The 27,602-nt window shown below is 43.0% G+C and overlaps 1 protein-coding gene across 2 annotated transcripts; it reads left to right on the forward strand.

Moving 5' to 3' along the window:
- Positions 1-1,179: 1,179 nt before the first annotated feature.
- Sar1b (secretion associated Ras related GTPase 1B) lies at positions 1,180-25,885 on the forward strand. Of its 2 annotated transcripts, XM_027427591.2 has the most exons (8): positions 1,228-1,318; positions 2,114-2,200; positions 12,535-12,610; positions 16,566-16,685; positions 17,649-17,714; positions 22,584-22,687; positions 23,496-23,627; positions 25,284-25,885. In XM_027427591.2, the coding sequence occupies exons 3-8, from the start codon at positions 12,553-12,555 to the stop codon at positions 25,398-25,400; spliced, it is 597 nt and encodes a 198-aa protein (XP_027283392.1). In that variant the 5' UTR covers positions 1,228-1,318; positions 2,114-2,200; positions 12,535-12,552; the 3' UTR covers positions 25,401-25,885. The 2 variants fall into 2 exon arrangements, with proteins under 2 accessions (XP_027283391.1, XP_027283392.1); XM_027427590.2 differs by lacking the exon at positions 2,114-2,200 and having other exon boundaries at positions 1,180-1,318.
- Positions 25,886-27,602: the final 1,717 nt, after the last annotated feature.

Raw genomic sequence — 27,602 nt, forward strand, 5'->3', positions numbered from 1 at the left:
ATGGTAGCAAACAACCCTCTGTAACTCCAGTTCCAGGGGATCCAACATCTCTTCATGCCTCCTTAGGCTCCTACATGCACACAGTACACATAGATACACTCTGATGCAGAGTGTGTGTGTGTGTGTGTGTGTGTGTGTGTGTGTGTGTGTGTGTGCGCGCGCGCGCGCACACACACACACATTGCTTTTATTTATTTATTTATTTATTTATTTATTTTGAGGCTGTCCTGGAACTAGCTCTTGTATACCAGGCTGGTCTCGAACTCACAGAGATCCACCTGCCTCTGCCTCCCGAGTGCTGGCATTAAAGGTGTGCGCTATCAACGCCTGGCTCACACATTGCTTTTAAAAAGAGGACCTGAATTTGGATCACTAGAACTAATATAAATGTTGTGTGGGCATGGACTCTTAGAAGGCAGAGACAGGGATGCCCAGGGAAACTAGCTGTATCATCCAGCTCTAGGTTGAGAGACCCTGCTTCAAAGAGTAAGGTAGAAGAGTAATCCAGGATTATTTCTGACAGTCAGTTTGGAGCCTGCACATGTGTGCTCCCTCATACATATGAAGACAGACATGACACAGGCATGGTGGGCGGGCCTTTAATCCCAACTCAGGAGGTAGAGGCAGTCCTGGGCTACACAGTGAGTTCCAAGGTAGCCAAGGTTATGTAGAGAGACCCTGTCTCAAACAAAACAAATAGGATCCACATTTTTTTTTTGTATAATACTTGGCATTTTTGTAGAACAACAGTCAGTGGTCAGTGCTCTTAATCACTGAGCCATCTCTCCAGCCCCCAGAAGATGTATTTTTAGGTAACAGATGCCAGGTTGGACCTGGTGTTGCAGGGTTATAATCCCAGTTTCTCAGGAAGCTGGGGCAGGAAGATAGTAAGTTCACAGCTTACCCCAGCAACTTTGTCCTGTCTCAAAATAAAAATAAAAGGGGGGGCAGATGCAACTCGGTGGTCGACTGCATCCCCTAGTACCGAGAGGGAAAAGGAAAACCAAACCAACCACCACCATCACCAACAACAACAAAAACACAAAACAGATTCCAAAGACAGTTTTCACTTCTGCCTCTTGGGGTTGGTGTGAAGTGTCCCGGAGCTGGCCCACAGGGATTGGTGGCAGGACCTCAAGGAGGCGGAACTGAGGGCCAGCGGCACTAGAGTCCCACGGACTGTCACAGGCAAGGCGCCCGCCCGACCCGGAAGGAGCTGAAGAGAGCTGGGACAGCGGCAGCCATACCGCTTTGCAGAGCCGGCTCGGAGCGTGGAGGGCGGGCGCGGAGCAGGGAGTCGCGTTCTCTGGAGTCGCAGGTGGGTGGCAGTGCCCTCGTCGGGAAGGAGCTCGGGCGACAGCTGTGGCCCTCAGGAAGGCGCATTATTTAGGCTGTTCCACTCGCCCAGAGCTCCTGTCCCTGTCCCTTGGCGAATGGGGAGCCTGGTTGTTTGGTTTGTTTGTTTGCGGTGCGAGGGACTACAGGTCGGGTTCGTGCCCACGGGGACCGCTCTGGTGGCCCCCGGGGTAGGACACTGGTTGTCACAGGCAATTGTTTCAGGAAAGAGTGACAGGACGGCTCGCGAGCCTCATTCCTTCCCCCTGGGCCTCAGTTTCCTCACTTAGTAAGGCGAAGAAGGAAGCAGGCGTCATTGACAGCTGGAGAGGCTGGGAAGCTCTGCGTTGTCCCCATTAGTGTGGGGACCAACGGAGCCTCTTCATTTTCAGTAGTTACCGTTTGCCACAGCTCCACTCAAGTTGAATAGAGGGGAAAGATACTAATGGAGGGGGGCGGAAATCACGATTTCCCAAGATAAAAAATTTTGTTTTGAAAACATCCAAGTCAAGCCGGGCGTTGGTGGCGAATGTCTTTAGTCCCGGCACTCTGGAGGCAGAGGCAGGCAGATCTCTGTGAGTTAAGAGACCAGCCTGATCTACAAGAGCTAGTTCCAGGACAGCCTCCAAAGCTACACAGAGAAACTCTGCCTCGAAAAACTAGAAAACATCCAAGCCTGGAGTTAGCTGGAGGCATTAAAGTCGTCAGGAGTTTAAGTGAAGAAAATAGAACCTACTGTCGCGAATTTGGACTATGTGGGTGGGTATCTGTTTTACAGATGACCAATAAAGGAGGCTCTACATTTGCCAGTGAGTGGTGTCGGTTAAGCGGAGCAACGTGTGGCTACCGCTGCACCTTTCAGTAGGTTTGTATTTGTGAACAAAATATTTTGACCTTTGAAGTTTTTATGAACTTAGGCAGGCACCCTGACCCTATAATTCCACCTACTCAAGAGGGGAGGGGCATCATTTGAACCAAGACTGCCTGGGTGACATACCCAAAATACTATCTCTAGAAGAAAAAAAAGCCGGGCGTCAGTGGCGCACACCTTTAATCCCAGCACTCGGGAGGCAGAGGCAGGCAGATCTCTGTGAGTTCGAGGCCAGCCTGGTCTCCAGAGCGAGTGCCAGGATAGGCTCCAAAGCTGCACAGAGAAACCCTGTCTGGAAAAAGCAAAAAAATAAAAAATAAAAATAAAAAGAAGAAGAAGAAGAAGAAAAAAATCCCAAGTGTTAAGATACTCCCAGAGTTTACAGGAAAGGAAAATGGCCCCAATGTCAGAAAAGTTATTGAGATTTTGAAATTTACAGTTTAAGTAAATCGTAATTTAGCCTTCCTTGGCCTTGTACTATTGTGCTGGAGTAGAAATGCAAGACTTGACACAAAGGAATGTAGCCTATCAGAAATGGAAATCACTGCCACCTCATTTGAAGCTTACAAACTAGAGTGCTATAACAGTGACTCACCACTTCTCCACTCCCCTCCCTTACACACGTGGTTGGCTGAAATTCATTTAAATTACTTTTTTGCAAAATATGATGAAGAAATAATATTTAAATCAGTGTTGAAATGTTCCTCCATTCTATGTAGTTTTTAGAGTAACTTTGATTATTGTTTTAAAAATATTTTATTGTTTATTATTATTATTATTATTATTATTATTATTATTATGAGTGCATCTGTGCTGAAGGTCACACAGGAAGTACAATTAGAGGTCAAAGGACAGTTTGTGGGAGCTTGCTCTTGTTTTTGCTTTCCACCATGTGGTTTTCTGAAATCAGGCTTGGTGACAAGCTCTTTACCTACTGAGCCACCAGCCCTCTATTGTGTTTTGAGGATGCAATTCATTATATACCAGTTTGAATTTTCTTCAAGCTAGTGGCAAGTCCAAGTTCAGTACTCAGTCTCACAACTGTCATTTTGTTGTCTCACAGGCTGGCCTCTTTGAGATCCTCCCTATCAGCTTCCCAAGTTTCTCTTTCTTCTCTCTTTCTCTCTCCTCCCCCCTCCTTCTTTCCTTTTTCTACTAGCCTTTGACAAAAGGTTAATTTTTTCCCCTCCTTTTTTCACTTTTAAAGCCATATTTCTTGTGGTTTTAACCTTCTTTCAACTGGACATTACTACCCTGCCCCCGCCCCCCCCCCCCAGTAAACAAGTATGGACTTCAAAAAACTATGAATTAAACGGTTTAGTTCACACAATTGCTTTGTTTTAGGGATTGGGGTAAGGGATAAGTTAATGTCCAGTAAGCTGTTTTCTGATGAAAATGTGCAAAGCAGAACTGTTTTTGAAACATCTAGTATGTAAAATATAGTCACACCAGGGTGGTCATACACTCCTTTAACCTCAGTACTCAGTCAGAAGCAGGCTGATCTCTGTCAGTTGCAAGCCAACCTGGGCTACATTGAAAGTTCCAGGCCAGCTACATAGTGAGACCCTGTCTCAAAATAAAACAAACAAGAACAAAAACCAAGGCCAAGCATAGTTTTATCTGATATCACAGGCTGGCCTTAAACTTGATATGTAACTGGGGATGACCTTGAACTTTGGATATCCTGTCTACTTCCCAAGTGGTGTCCCATGTATGGTTTATATGTTGCTGGGGATCAAACTATGCAAGTAAGGCAAATACTCTACTAACCAAGCTACTTCTCTAGCCTGGCCATTGTATTTTTAATGGTAAATTAGATTACAGATAGCATTCCATCTGGTGTGTGGGGTAGGGTGTGTATGTGCCGTGTTGCACCTGTAGAGATCAGAGTACAACCTGTGGAGGTTAGCTCTCTCCTGTGTGGGGCCCTAGGGATCAAACTCTGGTCTGTGTGTCTGTCAGCAGTTGCCTTACACGCTGAGCCATCTTGCTGGCCCTTTTCTGTTTTGTTTCAATTTTTTTTTAAGTTAACATACAAAATAATGGGTTTTACTGTGACTTTTTAAAAGCTTTATTTTATTTTATGTGTATGGGTGTTTTGCCTGCATCTATGTATATATATTGCGTGCATGCCTGATGCCTGTGGACCAGAAGAGGGCATCAGATCACCTGGAATTGGAGTTACAGATGTTGTGAGCCACCGTGTAGATGCTGGGAACTGAGCTGGATCATCAAGAACAAGAGGCCTTAACCACTGAGCTGTCTCTCCAGCCCCTATTTTGACATTTTCATACTTGTATACCATTGTGTCTTGCTCATGTTTGCTGTGCTGTTTTTGGTCATCATTGTTGTCTGTTAGAGACAGAACCTCATTAGTCCAAGCTGGCCTTAACTCACTATGATCTTCCTGTCAAGTCACAAATGCTGGAGTTGCAAGTTACACGCAAGCACTCCATACCCAAATCTCCCCTCCTCATCACTATGTAGCCAAGTGGTGACACTCCCATTCAGTCCCAGCACTGGGGAGTAGAAGCAGACCTGTCTACATAGTGAGTTCCAGGTCAACCAAGGATACTCAGTAAGGCCCATCTCAATAAAAATACAAAAAGAATCATGATATAGTCCATGCTGGTCTCAAACCAGGAATCCTCCTGCCTTAGACTAGAATTATGATCAGGTGTGTACCATACTGGCTGGTTTGTAGTGAAATGTGTGTACCTGGGTTTACAGGACACTATCCTAGTACTTTTTCTAATGGCAGTGAGAGACAATATTTCTATGTAATGTGAAAACAGGGCTGTCCAGGTGGCTGCTTAGGTAAAAGTGCCTGCTGCACAAGTCTGGCAACCTGAGTTCAAGCCCCAGAACCCATAAAGTTGTTCTCTGACCTTCACACAGGTGCTGTGGCACATGAGCCCCTACCCCGACACACAAATATATGTACACACACACACACACACACACACACACACACACACACACGTAAGTCAGCAGATTTTAAAATGAGAATGCTATCAATCTTTTTATATTAAAAGTTATTAATATTAAGTTGGATACAGTACCACATGCTTATAACCCCAGCACTTGGGAGAGGAAGGAGGAGCCAGCCTGAGCTACATGATAACTTGTCCTAAGGGAAAAAAACCTTAAAACCTCAAGCTTTGTTGAACTAGACTTGACATACACTATTTACCCTTTAGCAGTGTTCGGAATGTTCTCAATATAGTCACAATCTTACACAACCTTCACCACTAATTCCATCCAGAACATTTTTTCTCACCTCTGAAAGAAACCCATCCCCCATTAGCTGTCACCCTGGCTCCTCTCCCCCTCCTGACTGCACTAATCTGCTTGCTCTCAAGATCTGCCTATATAGGGTATTTCACATAGAGAGTTATCCAGAGAACTTCAATGGGACAGAGTTTTAAGCAGTGATTTGTAACCTGAGTTCTGTTCATTGCGCTGATTTTCATGTTACCTGAGTAGATTGCTGTTTAATCTGCAGAGCTCTTTCTGTTTGGTGTTCATGTAATAAATAAATCTGCTGACATGCTGTATTTCCTTGTCAGTGACCTTTGCTCTTCACATGTCTCTATGATGTGTTCCTGAGTTGTGTAACCCGTTCTCATGGCTCAGGTGTCTGTTTGTAGCTAAGTGACTTTATTATTAGTTGGGTGTTTTTGTTTTTACTTCTATTTGAAAAAAAAAAATAGCTAATTCTGTTTTAGTAATTCCTAGCTTGTTTTATAGGTTGTAGTTTTATAGAAATATAGTATCTATTTTCTCAAGTAGAGTTTCTCTGTTAATTAGATAATTTCTCTGAAGATAAATTTTATAACAGCAGATTGGTACCACCCTCATGCAGATAGATTCTTTCCCTACAAGGCTTATGTTCCACCTTTTCCTGTAGCTCTCCATCCCAGGGAAGACTTTGCCTCTTAATTCACTGCCAGGGATAGGGATGCCCTCTAGTCTTCTAGATGATTCTACAACCTGTCACTGTGGACAATGCACCTTCTAGCCTGGCTTCCTGTACCTTTCACCCCAATGTCCCCTTATCTTTCTATGCTGGTGTCAGACCTTGGAGCTGCCACCTCGCAGACCTGAACTTCTTTGACCTTTGTTCTTCCACATTACATGTACCCTGGTTGCTCCACCCTCCCCCTTTACTGAAGCCACACTTAGCTGCTGGTTTCCAGACCTTTCCTCTACTCTGTTGCTTCTGTTCTGTGGGAAGCCTCCTTTGATTGCCACGCACCTCAGTCTATTCAGGCTGGAATGAGGGGCAGATCACAACAGTGCTTCTCACGGTGCCCTCTAAGTACTATTCCTCATGTTCTTCTTTCTTCCCCTTAGCATTAGTGTCACACCCAGGCCTCTCTTCACTGCCCTTTTCCACCTCTATCTTGGAAGTCTGAATTTCCTAAAGCCCAGCATCGCTGAGGGTGGGGTGTAAGATGGGGGTGTTGAGGGTAAAAAATATTAGTGCTGATTGGCAGTCCTGTGAATGTATGTTTACTAGATCTCCAACAATTTTTTTTCTTTTAAATTCAGTGCTGTCTGGGCATGGTGGTACAAGCCTTTAATCCCAGCTCTCTGGAAGCCTAGGCAGCTAGGTTCTATGTTCAGTCAAGGCCATCCAGGGCTACACAGAGAAACCCCGAGCCAAAAAATAAAATTAATAAATAAATAATCTCAGTGTAAGGGCTCAAATCCTGGTCCTTTCATGTTCTTGTCAAGTATGCTGCCACTTGGTTATACCCCAGCCTTTTGAGCAATCATTTAACTTCATCTACTACAGTACCTGTTGCCTATCTCAAAATTTCCTCAGCTCTCCTCTGCCACTGTTTTGAGAGAGGGTTTCACTATATATGTAGCCTAAGCTAGCCTTATTAAAGTCAGCCTTCTGACTCAGCTTTCTAAATTCTGGGACTTAGAGGGCCCTACCCCTCTTCATGTCTGGAGTCAGATTCCTGCCAGCTCCACAGATTTCCTGGGCCTCCCTTCTACTCACAGAGGAGGGGTGTTCTCAGTTCAAGCACCCTGTCAGCCTTTGCTCCTTCTTTTAATTTCTCCCCTCCTTTTCTCTATTATGTAGCTCTTTGTCCTGGTAGACCAGGCTGGCCTTGAACACACAGAGATCCACCTACCTCTGCCTCCCTAGTGATGGAATAAAAGTGTGCACTACCATGCCCAGATCTTCCAGGGTGTAGAAATCAGAAAGGTACAGATTTGAAACTTAGATGTACCAATCACTGAAGTTTTTAGTCAATATAGCCAGTTTCTTCTATAAAATGGGTACGCCAGTATATTTGAAGGATTTTGGGGGGTATTTAATAGTGAGCTAGAGATACATATACAGATAATTGCTAAATACTATAGTCCATAGAATAAATAACACCTGCAGGGGCATTATTGAGTGTTTCACCCCATGCCAGATTTGTGCCACTAACTTACATCTTCACAGCAACAGCTCAGGTAGCTGTTGTTACCTCATTTTACAGGTGAGGGAAGTAAAGTCAGTTGCCTAAGATAGACAGGAAGTGGTCAGGTCCTGGCTCCAGAATTCTAGTCTTAACCTTTAGACCAGTGGTTCTCAATCTGTGCGTAAGAACCCCTTTCAAAAAACCTCTGTCTCCAAAAATGTTTAATTACAATTCATAACAGCAACAAAATTACAGTTATAAAGTAGCAATGAAAACAATCTTATGGTTGGGGTCACCACAACATGAGGAACTGCATTAAAGGGTTGCAGCATTAGGAAGGGTGAGAACCACTGAGCTAGACCATACTATTCCTAGATATTCAATGAATGGTAGCTTTTTTGTTTGCTTTCCTTTGGTTTTTTTTTTGTTGTTGTTGAATGACTGTAGTGAGTTGAGGTGGCCTATGCTTATGATCCCAGCATTCAGGAGGCAGAAACAGGAGGATTTAAAAGTTTGGGGCTAGCCTAGAATATGTAACAAGACCCTGTGTCTCAAATGTGGGCCGCTTGCAGCCAAAATAAACATAACTGACTCAGCACTGTCTCTTTTGTCTTTATCGTAGATGAGGAACAATAAGTGTAATGCCTGTCTAGTATGTAACTTACTAGTTAGCATCCATTGATTGATTTCATTTTGTTTCTGAAAACTTGCTATGAAGTTTCAGATGGTCTTGACTTCCTGATCATCCTCATCCTGCTCCACCTCCCAAGTCCTAGGATCATACCATTCCTAGATTTTTGTTGTTATTTTAAGACTTTGTTTTGTTTCAAGACAGAGTTTCTTTGTGTAGCCCTAGCTGTCCTGAAACTTGCCTTGTAATCCAGGCTGATCTCAAACTCAGAAATCTGCCTGCCTCTGCCTCCTGAGTGTTGAGATTAAAGGTATGTGCCACCACTGCCCAGTTTTAAGGTTTTTATGCAAGAATGAGAGGGGAGTGAGGGAGAGAGGGAGGGAGGGAGGGAGGAAGGGAGGGAGGGAGGGAGGGAGGGAGGGACAGAGGGAAGAGAGAGATTCATGAGCATTAAGTACAGTTGCCTTTTGAGTCCAGAAGAGGGCATCAGATGCCCTAGAGCTGGAGTTACATGAGGTTGTGAGCCACCTGATATAGTCACTATGAACCAAACTTGGGTCTTCTGGAAGACCAGCAAGCACACTCTTACATCTTAGATGTATGAGTGTTTTGCATGTATGTATGTATGTATGTATGTATGTATGTATGTATGTATGTATGTATATCACATGTGTGCTGGTGCCCTCAGAGATCAGAATAATGGGTCAGATGCCCTGGAACTGTCTGGGTGTTGTGAGCTGTCCTGGGAGTATTGGTAACTGAACCCAGGTCCTCTGCAAGAGCCACAAGTGCTCTTGATTGTTGATCCATCTCCCTAAGCCCCTTCTTCAGCTGGGATTATAAGTGAAAGCCAGCACAGCCTGTTGCGAACTAGTAGCATTTTAGCAATTTTTGGTTAAATTGCATTTGTGTAGCTAGTTTGTCGGTCTACAGTCTATTTGAGGGGAAGAGCCACATGGATCATCCCTTTTTGTATTCTTAGCAATACATTCTGTAGCTTTGGAAAAATAAACTTTTCATATGTATTCTCTAAGTTCCAATGTGTTTCTATATTTTCTTTTGGTTTTGTTTTGGAGACTGTACCCATAGGCTTGTGCATACCATTGCCCACAGCCTCAGCCCCTACACATTTCAATTTCTATGTCACCCAGACCATAATGGTAGCAGGAGGTGTAACTTTTGGGGGAAGGGAGATTTTTGAGCAGTTTCACTTTGTAGTCCAGGCTGGCCTGGAACTGGATGTGCAGCTCAGATTGTCCTTGAACTCAAAATCCTGCCTCATCCCCGCCAAGAACTAGAATTCATGTGTAAACATCTTGCTCATATTTCTCATTCTTGTGTTACTGACACATTCATAGTTTGTGAATATTTAATCTCAAATTGGGATTATTGGGCTATAAAAACAGAATTTGAGTTATGTATAAGGGTGTATCTCAAAAATTCCAGATACTCAGGAGGCTGAGGCAGGAGGATTATGACTTGTAGGCCAGCTTGAGGAATTTATTGAGACCCAGGCCCCCTCCCCCAAATGAAAGAGATTAAAGGGGTAGGGATGAAGCTCAGTGAGTGAGAACTTGCCCAGCATTCTTGAGACCCTGGTTTAGTACCCATGCTCTACCCCTCTCAAACTAGTTTAAGAAAGGGTGAGAAGAAAAGGGAGAGTCCATTGCCAGGACTTAAGAGTAAGAAAACAAGCTGGGCTCATACAAGCTGCAGGTGGCTTCGCTCCCTTTTCTTGCTCTAAAGTGGTATAGGTACAGGGTTGCTTGGCTGCTTGCCCCCTGTCATGTCAAGTTTGATAGCCTACTGAAGAGATGACTAAAGCAGGCAGGACATGTCTAATGACAAAGACAGCATAGTCTTCCCAGTGTTTGGACTTGGTCCAGGTTTCAGGCCAGAGTTATTTGTTCACATCTAGAAAGTGAACTTTGTTAACCTGTGAAAGTACATTTCTGTGTCTATGATCTTTCAAGAAACTTTCTGACTTGTTTTTCCTGTTACCCCATTAGTTTGCCAAGCTCTGTTAAGTAAATGCTGAATTGTACTGTTTTCTACTGTGACTTAAAAGATTTGTTTGAGATGTGGTAATAGTTAAATGTTGAAAAATTCAGAAAGATAACATCCCCAAAATTTATCACCTGGAACCGATTACTGAGAAGAGGTGATAGGCATGAAGGTACATGCAGTGTTCTTAGCGCTCTGGAAATGGAAACTAGAATATTGGAAATCCAAGGTCCTCCTTGGCTACATAGAAGCCAGCCTAAGCTACATGAGACCCTGTCTCAAAAGCCAGGGAGAAAGACAGGCTCTGCTTCACTGCAGATTGTCTCTCACTCTTTCTTTGTGTGTGTTAGTAGGGATTCAACCTAGAGCCTGACATGTTAGACAAGCTCTCTACACTAAGCTTTCCCCCCAGACTTACATTTTATATATTGGGGAGGGGCACACGCATGCCATGGTGTCCTTGTGGAGATCAGAAGGCAGTTTTCAGGTGGTTCCCAGGGGCTGAACTCAGATCATCAAGTTTGGCAGCAAGTGTCTTTGTCCATCCAGCCATCTCACCAGTCCATACACTGAGTTTTTTTTTATTTTTATTTTATTTTTTTGCAGGGGTAGGGAGGCTTGGGATGGGCTTGGGTTTCTTTTTTGTTTGTTTGTTTGTTTTTAGATAGTCTCAGAAAGCCCAGGCTGTCTAGTTGAGTCTGGCCTTGAACTGTTCTCCATCACATCTGATCCCAGGCTTTTATTTATTTATTTGTCTATTTCTGAGCTATCCTCTCACTGAGTATGCCAGGCTCTTGGTCTTGAGCCCGCAGTGTAGCCCAGCCAAAACTTGAACTTGTTGATCATCCTGTCTCAACCTTCTGAGTAACTGGAATTAAAGACTTGTACCAACAAGTTCATCTGGGAAATTCTTACTAATTATTATTATAAAACTCAGAAAATAGACCAGGCTGGTCTTGAACTCAGAGATCTGCCTGCCACTGTCTCCATAGAATTCTGGGATTAAAGGCTTGTGCCACTACATTTGACCTTACTAATTATTATTAATTACTATTTGTTGTTGAAACAGACTAATGTAGCCCAGGCTGGCCTTGAACTAGCTATACAGCTAAAGATGTCCTTAAATTCTTGACTCTCCTGCTTCTTACCTCCTCAGATATCAGGCATGGAAATTTGTCATAATCTTTCTCTCCTCTCCATTTTTTCTTCCCAATCCCCAACTTTCATAGCTCACATCTACATATGTTAAACAAGGATTGTTTCCAAAACTTATCTTTAAAATTTTTTAAGGGTGTGTGTGTGTGTGTGTGTGTGTGTGTGTGTGTGCATGTAACAAGTGTGCCAGTGCCCTCAGAGACAGAAGAGAGCTTTGGAAATCCTGGGGTTGGCTAGAGTCATAGGCAGTTGTTAGCCACCAGACATGGTTTCTGGGAATTGAACTCAGGGTCTCTGGAAGAGTAGGAAGTGCTCTTAACCACTAAACCATCTCCCCAGCCCCTCAATTTTTCTTGTTTTGAGATGGAGTCTTATAGTTCACCCTGTAGTCTAAGCTGGCTTTGAATTTGCAGTCCTCTTGCCTCAGCTTCCCAATGGCTAGCATTACAAGTATGTGCCACCATGCTTGACTCTAACTTAGTTTTGAAAAAGTTTTATGTCGGTTTATACTGCTACCTAATTTATTTCCTTTTTTTTTTTTAAAGAGACAAGGTTTCACCATATAGCTGTGGCTGGCCTAGAACTGCTATATAGACCAGTCTAGCCTCAAATTTACAGTGATCTTCCTGCCTCTTTCCTGAGTGCAGGGATTACAGTTGTTGGCCACTATATGGCTCTTATTTTTTTTTTTCCTAGTCCTAGTTGTTGTAATTCATTTTGTTCCTTCCATGGACAAAGAATCGTCTTTTCCTGATAGTTTAGTGGCATTTTGAGATTGGTGCATCAGCACAGATGAGGTTCTATCAGCCTGGATAACAGTCTGTTGTTGGTGTTTATATGTGTGCACACATGCATGAGTTCATGTACACCAAAATGTATGTGTAGAGATCAGAGGGCAACTTGTAGGGTTGGTTCTCTCCCTACCATGGGAGTCCCAGGGACTGAACTGAGGGCGTCAGGCTTGGCAACAGTGCCTTTCTCTACTTAGTCCTCTTCCTTAGCTCTGTATTACAGTTCCTAACACTTGTGTAATGTTGGCGGGTACTCAGGCTTGTTTAACATCTGGTGTATGTTATTGATGCTGACTGCTAAATCTAAACCTTGTTTTTCAGACCCTGTAAGATCTGGACATGTCCTTCATATTTGACTGGATTTACAGTGGTTTCAGCAGTGTGCTGCAGTTTCTAGGTAACCTCAGCTTTGCTCTTTGTAGCTATCCCATTCGACCCTGTTTATGTAAATGCACTTGTTTGTAGAGAGCTCCTTTATGTAAGCCCATGGTTAAGAAAGTGAGCTTTGAAATTATGAAATACATCCAGTGACTCACTCCCTTGAAGCCACATAATCTCAAGTCAGGTGTGGATGAGCACACCTGTATCCCAGCTCTCAGGAGGCTGAGACTGGAGGATTACAGCAGATTCCAGACCAGCCTGCTCTTCAGAATGAGCTCAGTTTTTTTTTTTTTTTTTTTTTTAAATTGTATAATCTTGGATAATTTGCTTTTTCTACTTTACTCCAAGTTTCCTTATCTATAAAATGACATTTTTCTTTTAATTTGCTAAAGCTTGAACCTAGGGCCTTACATGTTGGGCACTGAGCCATGTCCCCGGCCTTGGCTCTAATGAATCTACTCTTATAAGTTTATTTATTTATTTAGAGACAGGGTCTTATTATGTACCCTTGGCTGGCCTGGAACTCATGGAGATTGGCCAGCCTCTGCCCCCAGCCCTTAGTGCTGAGGTTAAAGGTGTGTCACCATGCTTGGTGTCAGTAATTGTTGTCAGTAATATTCCTAATAGAAATATATATTGCTTCTTGGCTAGTTTATCTGCATTTTTTAACACTTTATCTCATTGACTCTAGTGTGTAATCCAGTGCGTTACTTTTGCTTTTGTTTCTTTTGGTACAGGGATTGTACTCAAGACCTCTTGCACATTAGGATATTGCTGTATCAACTGAGCTCCATCCATAGCCCTGTCAAGTATTAGACTTATTATAAACATCTGTGTCTAGGGCTGGGGCAAGGTCTCAGTCAAAGTACATGTTCAAGCATGAGGACCTGAACTGATCCCAGCATCCACAAAATAAAAATAGAGGCCGAGCATGGTGGCACATGCCTTTAATCCCAGCACTTGGGAGGCAAAGGCAGGTGTGGATCTCTATGAGTTCAAGGCCAGCCTGGCCTATAGATTGAGTTCCAGAATAGTGAAAGCTACATAGAGAAACCCTGCCTTGAAATACCAAAAATTAATTAAATAAATAAAAATACAAAACTGCTGACAGGGGTAAGGTAGGGCTGGCTGAAGAAATTGTTTACCTGTTAAGAGCACTGGTTGTGCCAGGTGGTGGTGGCACATGCCTTTTACCCCAGCACTTGGAAGGCAGAGGCAGACAAATCTCTGTGAGTTCCAGGCCAGAAGAGCTACATAGTGAGACCCTGTCTCAAACAAACAAACAAAGCATTGATTATTTTCCCAGAGGACCCAAGTCAATTCTTAGCACCCACATGGTAGCTGACAACCATCTGTAACCAGCTCCAGGGGATCCAACTTCCTCTTCTGGCCTCAGGCACCAGGTGTGCACATGGTACACAGATATAAATTCAGGCAAAACTCCTATATAACTCAGTGGGCTAAGGTGCTGACTGCCAAATCTGATGATTCCCAGAGCCTACTGAGTACAGAAACAGAAAAAAAATTAAAGTTTAAAATTTATTACCAGATGAGTAGTGGTGTCACATGCCTTTAATCCCAGGACTCAGGAGGCAGAAGCAGGCCAGTCTCTGAGTTTGAGGCTAGCCTGGTCTACAAAGTAAATTCCAAGACAGCCAGGGTTACACAGAGAAACCCTGTCTCAAAAAAGCAAAGAAACAAAAAAAGGTGCCTACAAACTAAGAATTTAGTGCAGTAACATTTTGTGGGTTGTTTGTTTTGGGGGGGTAATATGCTTGGGATTGGATCTAGGCCCTCATCTATGCTAAGTAAACCCCCTACCATCAAGTTACATCCACTGCCCCAATCCACAATCTTTCAAAAGTAAAGTTTAAGTGTTCTGTGTTCTAGGTCTCCCTTTTGAGAATCAAACTGATGTACTTTGCTATTTAGTATTTAGGTCACTGAAAAATAAAAATAAACCAAAAAAAAAAAAAAGAAAATTTAGGCAACTAACCCATATGTGATGGTATACATCTGAGGACGAGAGTTAAAGGCCAGCCTTGGCTATATTGGGAGATTCTATTTTCTATTTTCCCTTTTTTTTTTCTTTCTTTTTTTTTTCTTTTTTCTTTTTTTTCTTTTTGTTTGAGACAAGGTCTCACTACATAGCTCTGGCTGTCCTGGAACTCACCTTGTAGCGGCTAGTCAGCTGGTCTACAAAGTGAGTGGATCACAGAGATCCACCTGCCTCTGTCACCTGAGTTCTGAAATCAAAGATGTGAACCATTATGCCTGCCTGGGAAATCCTGTTTTCAAAAACAAAAGGAGAAAGAAGAAGGAGGAGGAGCAGCAAAGAGGGAGGAAAGAGATCAGAGGGACAGAGAGAGGCATTCGTAGCTGATCAAAGATTAGGACTTCAGACAGTTTACTCCTAAGACTAAAGTGTCAATAAAAAAATAAGTGTTGTTTTGGAATGAACTTATTAGAAAATGGATGGCCTAGAATGAGTTCCATAGTGACCTAAGATGTCAATGTAATTAGGTGTATGAACATACGGTGGCAAACGTGGAGATCAGAATATGACAGGAATTGGGTCTTTCCTTCCACCCTATGTGTTCTGGGAATCAAACTCAGGTCATCAGGTTTGGCTGTGAGTGTGCCCACTCAGTCATCTCGTCAGCCCCAAGTAGATATTTCTTGAGCTGCTGCTATGAGTCTAGAAAAGCTTCCTGTCCCTTTTTGGTAACTTTGGGTGCGCTCAAACAACTAAACACATCAAAAGTAAAGCTCAAGGGACCGGAGAGATGGCTCAGCGGTTAAGAGCACTGACTGTTCTTCCAGAGGTCCTGAGTTCAATTCTCAGCACCCACATGGCAGCTTATGTAACCATGTAACTCTATAACTCCGGTCTCAGGGGACCCCTCTTGTGTTGTTCTAGAACACTGCACTACCTGCATAAAACAAAATAAAACCTAAAAATAAGAACTAGGCCTTACTTGGTGGTACACACTTCTAACTCCAGCTACTCTGGAGACTTTTTTTGTTTCTGTTTTTGTTTGTGTTTTTTTTTGTTTTCTTTTGTTTTTTGTTTTTTTTTTTTTTTTGTTTTTTTGAGACAGGGTTTCTCTGTGGCTTTGGAGGCTGTCCTGTACCATCATCCTCTTTTTACTCATTAGTGTGAGCTAGGATCTCACAAAATGGCTCAGCTTGGCTTTGAATTCATTCTGTTGCTCAGACTAACTAATTAAAAGCTGTAATCTGCCAGGTAGTGGTGGCACACACCTTTAGTCCCAGCACTCGGGAGGCAGAGACAGGTGGATCTCTGTGAGTTAGAGGCTAGCCTGGTCTACAAGAGCTAGTTCCAGAACAGCCTAGGGGTAGCACTGCCACACAAAAACAAGAACAGAAAGCCTGAAGATAAGCTTAGGAAGCCATGCTCATTTATGCTTAATTTATTTATTTTTTAGGCAGTGATGGAATCAATTATTGTTTATTTGGTTTGTTTTTATTTTAAAAGTCTGTCTACATAGCCCTGGCTGCCCTGGAACTATGTAAACCATGCCGAATATACCTCCCTCTGCCTCCTGAATGCTGGGATTAAAGGCAAGCATATGCTACCATACTTGACCTGGTTTTTGTTTTTTAAGGCAGGGTCTCATGTAGTCCAGGCTAACCTCCAACTTGCTACATAGCTAAGATTGCCTTGAACTTCAGATTCTCCTGCCTGTATCTACCTGTAGGGATTGCAGGTGTGGTAAAGTTGGGGTTTATTAGGGTTTCAATATCAATTTAAGCACAGGCATTAGAGAGGGGCTCTTAAAAGGACATCGCACACCCTTCTCAAGAGTTGCACTTCAGGTGTCTTAACAGTAACCCAAATACAATGATAACAATAACTTCCAAGTCATGTCTAATATAAAGTCATTTTCATGATGCATGTTTCATGATGCATATGATCACTCTGACTGATCATAGCTCTTATTCTGCAGGACTGTATAAAAAAACTGGTAAACTGGTATTCCTTGGATTGGATAATGCAGGGAAAACAACGTTGCTACACATGCTGAAAGATGACAGACTTGGCCAGCACGTCCCAACACTACATCCCAGTAAGTATTTTCTTCCATATGAATAATGCTGAGTCAAAAGTTCTTTTGACTTGGGGTTTTTGATGGATAAAGTGTGAGATTATTCAAACTGTTCCTGAAATAGCTGGGTAAATTAGCAATTGACCTGGTTTCCAGAGCACAAATTAAGATCTCAAAGTAATGCTCAGACATTTTCATCCCTGCACTTGACTACACCATGAGCCCAGCCTGGGTTACAGAAGAAGAACATACAGAGTCATCAGCAGAAAGAAACAAAGACAGTTATATCTAACTCTCACAGGGAAAAGATTGTAAACCAGGCAGATACAGTTTAAAAACATGTTGTTAGGCGGTGGTGGGAGGCAGAGGCAGGCAAATCTGTGAGTTTGAAAGATTCCTTGTTTCTTTTATTACACTTTTTTAGTCAGGAGTAGGGTGTATGCCATGCTGCAAGTGGAGGTCAACAAACAAATTGTGGGTGTCAGTTCTCTCGTTCTACCCTGTGGATTCTGGGGATCAAATTTAAGTCATTAGACGTAGTGGCAAGTGCCTTTTCCTGTTGAGCAATCTTGTTGGCCTGCCTTTCTTTCTTTCTTTCTTTCTTTCTTTCTTTCTTTCTTTCTTTCTTTCTTTCTTTCTTTCTTTCTCTCTTTCTCTCTTTCTCTCTTCCTTCCTCTCTCTCTCTCTCTCTCTCTCTCTCTCTCTCTCTCTCTCTCTCTCTCTCCCTCTCTCCCTCCCATCCTTTTAAATTTAAAGAGATCCTGTAACCAAGGGTTTAAAGGAAATATGTACTCAATGAGGAGATAAATGGAAGATAATAAACATGTCTATATAGTTCAGGCTAGCTTTGAACTTGCTCTGTAGCCAAGGATAGCCTTAACTGTTTTTCCTGCCTCTACCTTCCAAGTGCTGGGATTATAGCCATGAACCCCTGTGCCTGGAAGATTTCTGATTGTATTGTAAAAACATCTTGTTTTTATTTAGCTTCAGAAGAACTCACTATTGCTGGCATGACTTTTACAACTTTTGATCTGGGTGGGCACATCCAAGGTAAGATTCTATTTCTCTTAGTCTCTGTTTTATCTTAATTAGTAAACACGGATACTATGATCCAGAGCTTGGAACCACATGTTCTTCAAGTAAGGAAGAGTAAGATCAAGGGTCATCAGCACATATACAGGCCTTGAAAGCCAAGAGGGTTTTTATGGTACTTCTGATTCACTAGAGTCTGGACTGACTGCTCGTGGTAGTGATGTATGAAGAAAATTCAGCTTCTGTTTTGTCTTTGCAGCAGGCTCCTCTCACCTGTTGTCAGAATCATATTATGAATCCATGATACTGCCCCCCAAAGCTTCCAGAAAACCGTTTCTCATAACACAGGGACTTGTCATTGTTTGAGCATTCTCTGTGGTCCTTTCTATCTGCCCATTTTTCTTCCACCCACCAGAGCTGACCTCTTGTTCTCCCATCTGTGAGATGTGACACCCTCCCTGGAGAAGCTACCCTAGCTAGGAGTGCTCCAGCTGTACCTATATGGGACTTAGTGCTTCTGTGTACTTTCTGCAAGTCCTGAACCCTAAACTGAACTTCTGTGGACTAATAACCTGTCCATTTTTTATATCCCAATAGCTCTTAGCATGTGGGGCACACAGTAAGCACCACATAGTGACTGCTCCAGACTGAGAGGCTTCCTAAAGCCTGCTGTTAAGGGATGGTTAGAGCTAGTGGGCTTCTGGGAGCCTGGTGTTGGGGCTGGTTAGAGTTAGTGGGCTTCTGGGAGCCTGGTGTTGGGGCTGGTTAGAGTTAGTGGGTTTCTGGGAGGCTAGTGTTAGGGCTGGTTAGAGCTAGTGGGCTTCTGGGAAGCTGCTGTTAGGGCTGAGTGCTAGCCCACAGTACCAATGCTCTGTAGTAGAGCTTACCACCTCACATGTGCTTCATTCCCAGCACCATAAAAATAACAGTAAAATAATTTTTTAAAAAATGATGCAACAGGGGCTGGAGAGATGGCTCAGAGGTTAAGAGTACCGACTGCTCTTCCAGAGGTTCTTAGTTCAATTTCCAGCAGCCACATGGTGGCTCACAACCATCTGTTATGAGATCTGGTGCCCTCTTCTGGTGTGCAGATATACATGGAAGCAGAATGTTGTATATATAATAAATAAATAAAATCTTTTTAAAAAAAATGATGCAACATACATTTGAAAAAGATTTCCAGTAGCTGTGGCTAGTGAAAGCACTTTTGAGACACACATCTGCTAATCTCTGGGGTATGAAGATTAGAGAATTAGAATCTAGAGCTGGGGAGGTGGCTCAGTGGGTAAGACCCATTGTAAACCTGAAAACCTTCAATTCCCAGAATCCACAGTAAGAGGAGAGAACAGAGTCCAAAGGTTATTCTCTAAACCTCACAAGCTTGCTCTTACACACACACACACACACACACACACACACACACACACTTGTACTCACAGACACATCATAAATAATAACATAAATAAAACTCAAAATTTAATAAAGTTTACCTGAAATTTCATTTCTACAATGTTTTCCAGATGGACTATAAAGCTCAAGTCAGAGAAGAGAGTTATTCCCCATGGGGTACTCGAAAAGTTGCTTTCTCAAGGTTGGAGAGTTTAGAGCACTGGCTGCTCTAGCAGAGGACGTAGGTTTGGTTCCCAGTACCCACATGGCTGCTGACAACAGTCCTTAACTCCAGTTCCAAGGGATCTGGTGCCCTCTTCTGGCCTCCACAAGAACCAGGCACACAGCATATAGACAAGCAGGCAATACACTCATACACATAAAATAAAAATTGAGCCAGGCAGTAGTAGCACACACCTTTAGTCCTAGCACTCAGGAGGCAGAGGTAGGCAGATCTCTGTGAGTTCAAGGCCAGCCTGGTCTACAGAACAAGTTCCAGGACAGCCAAGGCTACACAGAGAAATAAATAAATAAATATATAAAAATCATTTTTTCTTTTAAGAAACCTTTAATGGGAAAAAATTACCCTCATGTTTTCCTACACTTTAGTTAATTAATTTCCAAAACTCTTTGAGAAACTCTGCCTCAAAAAAAAAAAAAAAAACAAAAACAAACAAAAAAAAAAACTAAAAAATGGCCAGGCGATGGTGGTGCACGTCTTTAATTCCAGCACTTAGGAGTCAGAGGAAGGCGATCTCTGAGTTCAAGACCAGCCTGGTTTACAAGAGCTAGTTCCAGGACAGCCTCCGAAGCCAGAGAAACCCTGTCTCGAAAAACATATATATATATATATTATATATATATATATATATATCTTTTATAGATATGTAATGTTACTACTTACTAAAGATTAAGGCAAATTTGCATGTTAATGAGATGGCTATACTTGCTTTTTTTTTTTTTTTTAAGGTTTTGTTTATTTATTATGTATACAGTCTTCTGTCTGCACGCCAGCAGAGGGTACCATATCTCATTCAAGGTGGTTGTGAGCCACCATGTGGTTGCCGGGAATTGAACTCAGGGCATCTGGAAGAGCAGTCAGTGCTCTTAACCGCTGAGCCATCTCTCTAGCACCTATACTTGCTTATTTTTACATAAAGAGTTAAATACTAGCTGAATATTTTCTGTGAGATAGAGAATCTTTAGCATTTTCAAACTCAATTTTTTTTTTCTTTTTTTGGGGGGGTGGGGTTTCGAGACAGGGTTTCTCTGTGTAGCTTTGGAGCCTATCCTGGCACTCGCTCTGGAGACCAGGCTGGCCTCGAACTCACAGAGATCCGCCTGCCTCTGCCTCCCGAGTGCTGGGATTAAAGGCGTGCGCCACCAACACCAACACCCGGCTTCCAGCCTTGGTGTTTTGATTGTATAAAGGCATAGTGCAAAATGGCAAAAGTATATTCAGGGCCATTTTAGAAACTGTTGGAAATTCTATCCTAATTCCAAGTTAGGATTATTTAATGATTTTTCCCCTCCTTTTATGGAGCTGAAGTCAGAAATTTAATCAGCAGTTTTTATAATGAAACATTCAAAAGCAATACAATCCAAAATTATACTAATTTGATACTTTACTGAGGAATGATGGTAGGAAAATATTGAAAGTCTTTGTTTTTTGTAATGAAACCATTATGTTTCTATAAGAGCAGAAAACTTTCTGCGTAGCTAAAACACTGCAATTCCTAACACAGAGAAGTCTGGACTCTGAGCTGAGGTGTTTGAGGCAGTGTTGGTTGGAGCTGTGGTGTGATGCATGGCCAGTACATGTGTATGTTGTAAGAACCGAGACTGCAGTGACGCCAGCTGCTGCCACCATGCACATGGGCCAGCAGTGCCAGAAACACCGTGGAATCCAGGCTCCCTGGTTTTTTAGGTCATTTGTGGTTGTTGGGCATTCAGAAACCTTTTATTGTTGTCAATTTTTTCTTGACCCACAGCTTAAGAAGCTGAGGTATGGACTATAGAGATGGCCTAGTGGTTAAGAGCACTGACTGCTCCTCCTGAGGACCTGGGTTTAAATCCCAGCAGCCAGATGATACCAAACAACTATATATAACTCCAGTCTCAGGGGATCTGATGACCTTTTCTGCCCCCCTCTGTAGGCAATGCATGTATGTTGGAGTCAGACACACATACTGGCAAAACACATATGCATAAAATTTTTAAAAATTTAAAAACTGGGATATAATGTACATATACCAAGAATTCCTTAGAAAGTGGATAGAGACAGTAAGTGAAATAACGGATCCCAGTTTTCTCAGTCTGATGAAAACTGAAACTGGGGGCTGGAGAGACAGCTCAATGGTTGAAAACACTTGTTGCTCTTGCAGACCTCCATTTTGAGTGTTTTACATGTGTGTTTGTGCACTTAGGGGTCCAAAGACAGCAGATTCCCTGGAACTAGAGTTACAGATAGTTGTGAACCCTGATCCTCCAGAAGAGCATCACTCTTAACCACTGAACAATCTCTCTAGCCCCCATGAAAAATGTTCTTATATTGAATATGAAATGTCCTTACAAGGTTACAAGGTTATGTGTGAATGTTCAATTCAGTCTCTGGATGGTGGCACCCTTTTGGTATATTCTCATTAGTTAAATTTTTCTGTTTTGGATACAACAATTTGTAACTTAGCCAAGCCTGTACCTAGTACTAACATCCTTCTAACCTTGGCTTCATATTTATCACTAGTTAAAACCTGAGAAACTAGAAATGTCAAAAATTAATACTGCATGCACACGCACATGTATATGGTTTATACTGCTTTACTTTGGTTGATGGGAGTTTACAGTGGTTAGTGAGAGTCACTGTGTCTGTGAATGTACACCATGTGTGTGCAGTGCCTATGGGAGCAGAAGAGGGTATTGGATTCTCTGGAACTGGAGTTGCTGGTAAGCCACCTGATATGGGTTTCAGGTACCAAACTAGGGTCCTCTGGGAGAACAGGAAGCACTCTTAAGCACCAAGTCATTTTTCCTGCTCCTAATTCAGTGTCTTTTTTTTTTTTAAGATTTATTTATTTATGTGCTTTATGTATGTGGATGTTTTGTCCATATGTACATCTGCACACCAGAAGAGGGAATCAGACTACAGTTATAGATTGTTGTGAGCCACCATATGGGTGCTGGGAATTGAACCCTGGCCCTCTGGAAGAGCAATCGGTGCTCTTAACCATTGAGCCATCTCTTCAGTCCCCTAATTCAGTTTCTTAATGGGAGGAGAGTTAAGGACTAGATTTGCCCATGATCAAGAAAAGTCTGAAATTTGTTTTGGGATTCTGGGGAAAATTTGGTACCAAAATCTTTGGCAAAACAGGCAGTTGGCTATACAATGAAATGGAAGCCAAAGGTATGCCTCAGTACTCTTGAAACCTTATTGGATTTTCCATCAACCATCTGACAAGCTTGACCAACACATAAATCCTATCTCCTGATTGTTTTTGTTAGCCCGAAGAGTATGGAAAAATTACCTTCCTGCTATCAATGGCATTGTATTTCTTGTGGATTGTGCAGACCATGAAAGGCTGTTAGAATCAAAAGAAGAACTTGATGTAAGTTGAATAATGAAGCCCCTGTGGGTGAAGGAACAGGTGCAGACTGAGCTGTCAGAGTGTCTTTCCTGCAGTGTCTGAACGAACTTCCAGCAGTCGGGTGGGCTCAGTGGTGGTTCCCACCAGTGATGACTCTGTTTAGAATGGAGTAGCTCAAACTAGTGAGGAAGTGCTAACAAACACCCTCCTGAAGACAGGGGAGCTCACCCTCTCCAGAATGTGCCCTGCATGTATGTGCATGCCTGCTCATTTCCAAAACCAGTTGATCTAGAGTCGTGTCTTCTCGGGGTTCCATTCCTTCCGCAATTGCCCAGCCATCTTTGTGATCACCTGCAGAAGGAAGTAGGTGCATGTTCACACCCTCTGTACCCTCTCTAGGTCAGATACTTGGAAAGAGGCTCAGCAATTTCCAGCAAGGCAGAACTAAATCTGAGACCACAGAGTCAGGAGGTCCATGATCTAACTGAAGGTTAACCCTGACCCTTCTTTGATTCAGAAAGGTTCTGTAGTCCTGGAATAGTCAGTCAGTCAGTTTGGTCCTCCTCAAGCACTGTATTGCTTCACTCAGCACTCAGGTCAGTCCTAAGTAGTCACTGCTGATCCTTCTCAAGCCCAAGATGGGACCAGGTTGCCCCACCTCCAAGGTGTCCACACTCCCTTAGTGATTTGCATAGTGCACATCTCCAGAGAGCTGTAGGGAGATAGGAGAATCTAGCCTACAGTTTCTTAGTGCTCACTATCTTCTCAAAATAAACTTTTTAGATAGCCTTAAATCAACTTGTCTTTGCTGTTATTTGCTTTGTTTCAGTCACTAATGACAGATGAAACCATTGCCAATGTGCCTATATTAATTCTTGGAAATAAGATTGACAGACCCGAAGCCATCAGTGAAGAGAGGTTACGAGAGATGTTTGGCTTATATGGGCAGACAACAGGAAAGGTAAAAACCTTTTATTTTTATTTTTATTTTTATTTTATTATTTATTTGCTTGTTTATTTTTGAGACAGGGTCTCACTGTGTATCCCCTAGCTGTCCTGGAATTTATTATGTAGACTGGACTGGCCTCAAACTCAAAGAGATCCACCTGCCTCTGCCTCCCAAGTGCTGTGATCAAAGGTGTGTGCTGCCATACCCAGTTAAGAAAGGAAAAAAAAAAAAAAAAAAAAAAAAAACTTTAAAAAGTGATTTGTGTGGGTTTTTTGGTTTTAAACAGGGGCACATGGTGTAGTCCTGGCTAGCTTTAAAGAGCTTACTGCTAAGAGAGCTTGATTCTCCTGCCTTTACCTCACAAGGACTGAGATCATAGGCATGCACCAGTATGCCCACCTTTGACCAATGTGAACATTTAGTTCTGCAGTAGAAGCATCTTAAGTTACTATGTACAACTGCACAAACTCATTCTTTTCCTTAAAGAAAACCTAATTGGCTGTACATGGTGGTGCACTCCTTTAGTCCCTGCACTCAGGAGGCAGAAGCAGGCAGATCTCTGTAAGTTCAAAGCCAGCTTGGTCTATAAGAGCACTCCTATTTCTTTAATTTATTAATTTTTAGTTTGTGTGCATTGGTATTTTGCCTGCATGTATGTCTGTATGAGTGTCTGATCCCCTGAAACTGGAGTTACAGACAGTTGTGAGGTGCCATGTGGGTGCTGGGAATTGAACCCAGGTCCTGTGGAAGAGTAATCAGTGTTCTTAACTGCTAAGCCATCTCTTCAGCCCTTAGAGCTCCTTTTTTTTTTTTTTTTTTTCTTATAATGGTTTTGTTGAGGCATGGGGTGGGGGCACGTTAGTACAGAAAAGTTCCAGAAAGTCACAGAACATAGTGGTACATGTCTGAATCCCGATACTTCGGAAGCTGAGGCAAAAGGATCACAGGTTTAAAGCTACCCTGGGTGCTACATAGTGAGACTGTCTCAACAAACCAAAAAGAAAAAAAGAAATATTCCCAGATAAACCAGGCAACGAACTGCATGGTTTATAAACAGAACCTCCTTAGTTCACACACGCTCTTTCAGGACAAAGAGATACTGCAGCAGAGGAAGGGACTCAGAGCTTTACTGCTGTGGACAGCCTAGCCCTCTATGCCTTCTTTGTAATAAATCTGCTCCATACCAGTCTCAGGCAATGGCCTCACTGTAGCCAAGGCAGGCCTTGAACTTTGATCCTCTTGAGTACTGTGATTACAAGGGTATGCCACCACCTCGAAAAATGCTGTCTTAAATGTCAGGAAAGAGAATTTGGGTTTTTTTCTTTTTTGATTTTTGAGACAAGGTCTCACTTTCCAGCCTAGGCTGGCCTGGAGCTTGAGATCCTCCAGCCTCAGGCTCCAAGGTGCTAGAAACACAGGCAGGCGTGCCTCAGCGCTTGGGTGATTATTTTATTCCTTTGTACCTCCCAAGCTTATGTCTTTCCCACTCATTGGCCAAATCATCACAGTAGAGTAAGAAAAGGCTTCATGTGTAAGGGGACTTGGATTCTAAGCAACCATGGCTTTATCATTTACCTACCCTTTGTTCCGAAGTAGAATCTGCAGTGTGCTGGGAGTAGAAACTTGGATTCTGTGAAACCCCAACCTGACAGCTCTCTTCTCTTCCAGGGCAGTGTGTCACTGAAGGAGCTGAATGCCAGACCTCTGGAAGTGTTCATGTGCAGTGTGCTGAAAAGGCAAGGCTATGGAGAAGGCTTCCGCTGGATGGCACAGTACATCGATTAGCAGCTGTCCTGCCCACTCCCATCCAGGCCTCTGAGGTCCATCTCCCAACATGCATAACTTGAATTCAATAGACTTTTGTTGGTTTCAGAATAGGTGTTTTTTAGATTATTAATATATCTACCTGAGTGGGAATTGCAAACTGATTCAAGTTTGAATATCACAATGTTAGCTTTCTAATTCCATACAGATAGTTTTTACAGTTTACAGCCCCACATCAACCTGTTCACCGTTTATAAAGATCAGCTTCCCAGCGGTACATTTGAAGCACTTTTTAACAATGTGAAACTACAAATATAAACCATATTTAAAAGCTCATCATGTGAAACTTTTATGTACTTTTTGGAAATAGTTTTTCAATTTTAGATTGTCCGCCTATCTTGTGTACAGTTAAAATCCGCTTATCAGTGATTGCATGATGCCTTACGGTTTTCAAGACTACTTTTTCTTATGCAAACGTCATGCAATAAAACAAACTACAACGTTTGGCTCTTTGTTGGGCAACTGTTTCTTTTGGGTTTGTCATACGTGGCTAGTGTGCTCTGAAAATGGCACACAAACAAGAGGGTGGTTGATGGTCAAGGAGGTTTCTTTAGAATCTTAGAATGATGCTGAAACTCCTGGAAGCTTTGCACTTACCACACAACAGTTGGAGTCCAGTGTGCCTGACTCCAAGATTCCGAATCCTCCATTTTCTTTACCAGTCATTCAACCTGTCATTACTATCACAGTTGCAGTCTGCAGCCTATCCTGTCCTGCAGTCCCTTCTGCCCCATGCTAGTCATCTGTTGCTGAGTCTAGCAACTCTTTGAATTTAGTGATTCTCTGACAAGTGACCTGCCTGTCCACATTAAGAGTCACTCTTAGGGCTCCTTACATGGAATGGGACTTCCAGAAGGGAGCAGCCTAGCTTAAAGACCTGCATGTCTGGGGAAAGTGACAGCTTGTCAGGTGGGATTCTGCATTGGGCATGCTTTATTTCCTGGGAGGAGGAAAACGAAAGCTTGTTTGGGGCCATCTTTATCTTACTGGAGCTCAGCTTGCCCAGCTCAAATAGCACAGATCACCCCCATCAGCCTCTCTGCCAACACAGCAATCCAAATCAGACCAAATCAAACCGAACTAGAAAAAGCCCAGGTTTAAGGGGTAAAAATGCTCCCAGATGATATTTCAGGACCTCAGAGAGGAGACAGGGAAGAGAGACAAAAACAAAAACAAAACCACACATCTGTTTTCTGGTTGCAGTTTAAATACCCTGTAGGAGTTGTCTTGAGCATCTCTGGGGGAGGAGCCCTATTCCACACTCTTTGGGTATATGGATGCCAGGAGCTGGGATGGAGCTTCCACCAGAATATCCACCGCTTGGGAGGCAGAGGCAGTCATATCTCTGAGTTCAAGGCCAGCCTGGTCTACAGAGTTCCAGGACAACAACACAGCAAACCCAGTCTCCAAACACAAAACAGACAGAAAATGGAGACCTGGTGTTAACCTCCCAGAGAGATAGTGAAAGACCCCCAGAAGCTCAGGCCCCCAGGATCTCAGCCCAGGACCGAGGCTACCCCAATTACCATGCAGAGGCAGAAACTTGATGCAAACAGCACGAGGGTTCAAAAAGTCTACAATAACCAAGACAAGATAGAGGAATTGTAAAGTCCTGTAGAAAACCCTGATGTCCTCCCAGCCCGGGGTCTCCAGGGACATTGTCACCCCTTCCACCTGTATGTAGATGAGGCTGGGAATCTCAGTCCTGGGGCTTTGGAAGTGGCTGATGGCTTATCCATCTAAGAGACTTGACCCAATCTGGTCTCAGCCGGGTGGCCAGTGTGTGTCCTGGAGGTAGCCACCATGGCTTTTCTGGTGAAGGAGGCTAATAAAGCTGACTCTGGGGCAGGAACTGATTGACCCACAATTGGTGGTGCCATCTTATGGGGCACTCTGGAAAGATGATGTCAAACACACTGGTGACACATTACCAAGCACAGCTCCTGTACCAGGCCTGTACCCGGTTATGCAAAACATCGGCCCTCAACCCTGCCAGCCTGTAACCAGGTTCTGTAGAACCTCTGCGGGACTGCCTTGGGGTAATGGACCTGACTCAACCTGACTGATGCCCTGTTGCAGAAGGTGAATGAGGTACTGTATACCGAGGGGAGCAGTTTTGTCCAGAATGGAATCAGGTACACGGGGGCTGCAGTGGAAACACCG

The sequence above is a fragment of the Cricetulus griseus genome, chromosome 7, assembly GCF_003668045.3.
Source record: "Cricetulus griseus strain 17A/GY chromosome 7, alternate assembly CriGri-PICRH-1.0, whole genome shotgun sequence".
In the NCBI taxonomy this organism is placed as follows: domain Eukaryota; kingdom Metazoa; phylum Chordata; class Mammalia; order Rodentia; family Cricetidae; genus Cricetulus; species Cricetulus griseus.

Excerpts from the sequence above, each read along its gene's own strand:
- Sar1b (XM_027427590.2), top strand. The coding sequence starts at position 12,553 with ATGTCCTTCATATTTGACTGGATTTACAGTGGTTTCAGCAGTGTGCTG. Across the intron at positions 12,611-16,565 it reads CAGTGTGCTGCAGTTTCTAG|GACTGTATAAAAAAACTGGT; the intron begins GTAACCTCAGCT and ends CTTATTCTGCAG. Across the intron at positions 22,688-23,495 it reads AATCAAAAGAAGAACTTGAT|TCACTAATGACAGATGAAAC; the intron begins GTAAGTTGAATA and ends GCTTTGTTTCAG.